General features: G+C 47.7%; 1 protein-coding gene across 1 annotated transcript; it reads right to left on the reverse strand.

The window, feature by feature from the left end:
* Window positions 1-428: 428 nt before the first annotated feature.
* On the reverse strand, window positions 429-5,003 carry Gip (gastric inhibitory polypeptide). Its single transcript, XM_020186547.1, has 5 exons — window positions 4,918-5,003; window positions 3,136-3,282; window positions 2,472-2,561; window positions 1,719-1,820; window positions 429-438 (listed from the first exon to the last, which is right to left on the reverse strand). The coding sequence occupies exons 1-5, from the start codon at window positions 5,001-5,003 to the stop codon at window positions 429-431; spliced, it is 435 nt and encodes a 144-aa protein (XP_020042136.1).
* Window positions 5,004-5,651: the final 648 nt, after the last annotated feature.

Here is a 5,651-nt window from a genome sequence, read left to right on the forward strand (position 1 = left end):
GAGTTCAAGGCCAGCCCAGACAATAGAGTGAGACACCTTCCCCCAAAAGGAGGAAAAAATAAAGATCAAAATAAAAGATTGTGTCAGTTGCTAGATTCCAAGCTCCTGGGGGAGATTTCTGCCATGCTGTATGCTCAGTGTTTAGCACAGTCTTTATTTGTTAAGTTTCCAGTGAGTGTTTGTATAATGAATAGACAAATTAACATCTGTTAATTCATCCGTCTTTTTCATGCAAGCCAATGCAGAAACCCATGAACATACCCTGTTAGTGCTCAGTTGACATTAGAATAAGTTTTTACAACAAGCACAATGACTTATTTCAGCTTAGACTTTATTGGTTTGATTTCTCTTGGAGACTCTGGAGTAGGGCGGAAGCAAGAGCTGAGTACGTGAGGGGCAGAGTCCAGTCCTCCTCTGGGCTTGGTCAGTCACTGAGACCTGGGAGAGTGGGGACAGGAGAGGAGGGGGTGGAGGGGAGGGTCAATATCAACTTGGAGTTAGACCAGCAAGTTTATCCTGGCACCTAGCCATAATTAAACCACTCCTACCTCCAAATGACCCTTTTTATGATAAGTAATCAGAATAATTCACAAAGGTACACCTTCCAATGGAGATTTCCTCATCTCTCTTCTCCACAGGGCCAGTCACAGTCCCCTCTCCCTTCTTACTATCCCATAGGCACCTGTCCAGGTTTCTTCCCTCCATCCTTCCCCAGCTCTTTGTATCAAAATCTGGATGTGGTTTGATTTTTGTGCTTCAGTGTCTACATAATGGGTAGGTGTCCTCTCTCACCATTAGGTACATGGATCTCTCCATAGTATTTAGTCCCTTGTCTGGGACAAAACACATAGACCAAAGGATTTCTTAGCTGGTGATCATTGGGACTGGCAGTGGCTATAGAGCAGGGCAAATGCCTACAACAATAGGGGTTTCCACCACTGGAAAGGTGCCGTGTTCCAAGGGTTTAGAGGGAAAGCTGAGAATAGGAGGAGCAGCTGAACTTGGGTGGGAGGACATGGGACACAAGAGTAGCATCTTGTCAGGCACGGCACGGATGGTTCACACCTGTAATCCTAGCCACTCCAGAGACAGAGGTCAGGAGGATCTCGGGGCAAATAGTTTGCGAGACCCTATCTCAAAAATATCCAATGCAAAAAAGGGCTGATGGAGTGGCTTACATGGTAGAACACCTGCATAGCAAGTGTGAGGCCAGGAGTTCAAACCCCAGTATCACCAAAAGAAAAAAAAAGCATGTCACCTGAAGGAAGATGAGAATGAAATCCTGGTACTAAGGACACTGCTGAGTTTTTGTTACTCCTTTCATGTGGCCCTCAGCTCTTCACTTATACTATCTTATTTAAACCTTCCCACAATCCTATGACTTTTTTTTTTTCAGTGCTGGGAATTGAATCCAGGGCCCTGTGCATGCTAGACAAGAGCGTTATCTCCAGCCTTCCATGAAATGGTTTAAATAGCTTTGATTTTAATGAAAAAACTGGAGTTCAGAAAGGATAAGTAATTTGCCAGTGTGCATTGAACCAAGATTTAAAAAATGGTTGGAGGTGTAGCTTAGTGGTAGAGTGCTTGACTAGCATGTACAAAACCCTGGGTTCATTCCCAGCAATACACACACACAAATCTGCATCCATGTGTGACCTGGATGATCAAACTTTTAACCACTGTGCAACACTCCAAAACCACCGTACTCCCTACCCCACCTGAGCGTGCAGAGCTCTGTCCGGTCTACCATCCAGGCTAGCAGCTTTTGAATCAGCAGCTCCATTAGCAGATCTTCATCACTAGGGCTCTTGGGCAGGGAGCTGCAAAGGAGACAGCCTGTAGGAACCTGTTTTAGTCTGGCCTCACCCGGAGAGAGCAAAAACAGTGCCTAGGACACCAAAGGACACGTGGATGGAGGAGGGAGCCACCATAGCCACTTCTTGGCAATCTCAGCTCTCAGATCCTCAGCCTTTTTTTGTTTTTTAGTCCTGCCCCACCCTCAGAGAGGGTAGATAATTTCAGAGGGCCGACCTTGGGAGAATCCCCTACTTTTCCAAACAGTCTTTCTGGGCTGGGAGGTGCAACTCAAAATAGTTAACCACCTACCATAAGGCCCTGAGTTCAAACCAGAGCACCGCAAAAAAACAAAACAAAACAGAATCCAAGCAACCTGAGCTTTGGCAGGGACAAGTGAGCCTCCTGTTTCCAAGGTCCCTCCTTCCTCGCCCTTCCTTGACTCAGTGAATCCATGTATACAGTAAGTCATGGATCCTAGAAGCACCTCCCAGGACCCTCCCAGCTTGGGCTGCCTTCCAGGAGTCTGTTCAATGGAGACCCCTCTTTGAACTCTAAGAGGAAGGGGATGCTTATCAAAGGTTCCGCCTTGCTCTGCAGTCTGGGAGAGGGAACAGTGAGGCAGGCTGGGCAGGAGGCTCTGCTCCCTCCCTTTCCCTGTGTGTGGGGGGTCTCACCTCTGCTGCTCCACTGCCTCCTCATTCCTTTGAGACTGTCCAGCCAGCTCCAGGGTTCGGGCCTCTCTCTGGGTGATGTTGTGTTTCCAGCTATTCAGAGAAAGATTCAAGAGTGGGTGGGCTGGGGGAGACTGAAGATGTTTCCTCATTCAGGGACACTTGAATTCTTCAGTCCTTCCACCCCAATGGTACCTCTTTCTACACTCAACCCCCTACTGCTTGCCTTCAGTGCCTCCACCAGTATTTGCTTTCCAGAATCTACCAGGCTGACTGAACAGCAAGTGCAAAGAATGAGACTTGCCATAATCAGGAAGAAGAACAAGGGCAGGTTGCCTCCAAAGTCTGAAGCTGCCACCACCAGTTGCGGAAAGCAGCCCTACCTTCATGCCCAGCTTCCTGGGGATCCTTTCTGGGCTTCCACACGTTTCTCTGACTCCTCCCATTAGGAGTAAAAGATAGAAGACTAGCCCCCATCTGCCCCCAGACACCACTGCTGCTCTAGTCAGGGTCTTGGCCAGGGTCTTCACATTTAACTCCCCCTCTTTGCCTAGTGAAAGGTACCCCTGGAGATGTATCACACGGCCCATGTAGCCACATATGGTATCCCAGTCTGAATGTAGGAGACCAGGGTGTATGAAATGGGGGGTTGGAGGAGATGACTCACTCATTCTTCTTCCCCTTCTGGGCCAGCAGCCAGTTCACAAAGTCCTGCTGGCGGATCTTGTCCATGGCAATACTGTAGTCACTGATGAAAGTCCCCTCTGCATACCTTGGGCCTCGAGGTTGGGAGCCTCCAAACTTAGCATGAGATCTGAAGGGTGATAGATTAAAAACCAGGTTGTCAGAGAAGGGACAGGGAAGAGGGAAATCACAATGCCAGGAGTAAATGATTGTCACTAACAGAAGGAAGAAATCTGAAATTGAGTAAGCTCAATTCTCAGGCTCCAGTTTTTATGGAGACCCCCCTGTTGTTAATAGGTCAACCCCCTGGGACTTTATCCTCAGCTCAAGAGCCTATTTCCTGCATCCTCCATGAGTGTGTGTGTGTGTGTGTGTGTCTGTGTCTGTGTGTCTGTGTATCTGTGTGTGGCTCTGGATTCTGGGCAAAGAGGGATCAGGAAAGGATGGAATCACAGTCCCTTGCTTTTTTCCTCTTGCCCTGGCCCTTCCTGATTCAGCTCTTTTGGTTCACATTCAATCAAAATAATAGCTAACTCAGAGCTGGGCATGGTGAACACAGCCCTGTAATCCCAAACATGGGAGGCTGAGGCAGGAGGATCATGAGCTCAAGGCCAGCTTGGGCAATATACTAAGACCATCTCATAACAACAACAACAACAACAACAACGAACCAACAGAAACACACTTACTCTAACTCAGGTGTCCTATAAGCCTATTAATGCATAAATTAATCCACAACATCCCTATGAGATCGGTTTTATTTATATTACCCCTCCTTTTTCTTACTTTTTTTTGTGCTGGGGCTCAACTCAGCATATGGGGCAACATACCCCTGAGCTACACCCCAGTTCTAATATCCCCACTTTTTTTTGAGGGGGTGGTATTGGGGTTTGTACTCAGGGCCTCATTTTTACTACTTGAGCCACTCCACAGCTCTTTTTTATGAAGGTTTTTTTCAAGATAGGGACTCACAAACTATTTGCCCAGGCTGGCTTTGAACCTCAATCCTCCCCATCTCTGCCTCCCGAGTAGCTAGGATTATAGGTGTGAACCCCATTTTTGTGAATGAGGAAACCAAGGTGCCACACAGCGATCCAGGAGTTGCCACAGGCAGTCTGGGCCCAGGTCTTTGTTCTTACCATACACATGTCTCTCCTTGTGTGTTTCTGATAACTGTGCCTCACAGTTACAACTTTGCATGTGCCAAATTTACATGGATCATCATTGCATCTGAGAAGGTCCAACCCTGCACCTGGGCAAGTCTCTCTCTGTCTCTGAACACACAATCAGAGCCCCCCACTAACTTCACCCATCTTAGTATCTGCTTTTGCTCATGTACTCAGAGTGATCAACATGCCTATGTGGTTCTTTGCTGTGTCCTCTTGGGCCTGTGAGCTCCCTGAAAGCAGGAGGCATTTGTGAACCACCATTCACATGTATCCCCTGTGCCTGGTACCCAGGAGTCTTCCCTAAGATTTGAGGGAAGGTATTCATCAATGAGTGGTTACAACTTTCACTAGGAAGGAAGATGCTCCTATTTTCTTCAGACATTCAGCCATTGAGAAGTGCTTCCACAGATCTAATTACAGTTTCTCCTGCTGCAACAGTAGCTCATAATAAATATTTTCTGGTTCTGTTCTTACTTAGTGCTCAAGTGCTAGCTGGCTTTTCTCTCCACCTTTCCTCTTAGCCTGGAGCCCTCCCTTTCTCACCTTCTCCCCAAAATCAGCCCATCCTCCATCTCCCTGCCTTATACCACTCCTACCTGGATTGAGCTTCTTCTTCCTCTCCCAGCCCCACTGCCAGGAACAGGAGCACCAGCAGCAGAGAGCAGGTCTTTACAGCTACCATCTTCCAAAGGTTGTTTGCTAAGCTGAGAGAGAAAAGGGCCAGGATGAGGGGCAGTGCTGTGCCAACGTGTTAGCCAAGAGGTCATGGAATTCTGGGGCCTGGGCAGGCACTGCAAGCTGGGGAGGAACCGATTCTAAGAAGTTAGGATAGACAGGGGATGCTGGATATTAAATGTAGAGACTGGAAGGGACATGAAGCCTAACCAAGAGATGGACCCCCTGAGGAGAGTGATGGGGGAGAGGTCCAGGCAGAATAAAGCAGTGAAGACCTCTATGCACAACACCTCCTTTGCCTGGCTCCAGGGACCAGACGTGGTAGGTGTAGGGTTTGGCAAAATTCAGAGCAGCTAGCCTTCCTGCTTTTCAATTGGCTGTCACCTAAATCATTGTAACCCTCTTGCCTTAAATGAGAACCATACACAGAAGCAAGGAAACCAGGAATGGTGGCTCATGTCTGTAGTCCCAGCACTCAGGAGGCTGAGGCAGGAGGATTGTGAGACCAAGGTCACCCTAAACTATGTAGCATGACCCTGCCTCAAAAACCAAAACCAAATAGAAAGGAATGTAGGAAGGAAGGAAGGGAGGAAGGAAGAAAGAAAGAAAGAGAAAAGGAAAAGCACACAGAAAATGAACATATATTCTTTCCCTT

This window comes from Castor canadensis, chromosome 11, assembly GCF_047511655.1.
Source record: "Castor canadensis chromosome 11, mCasCan1.hap1v2, whole genome shotgun sequence".
In the NCBI taxonomy this organism is placed as follows: domain Eukaryota; kingdom Metazoa; phylum Chordata; class Mammalia; order Rodentia; family Castoridae; genus Castor; species Castor canadensis.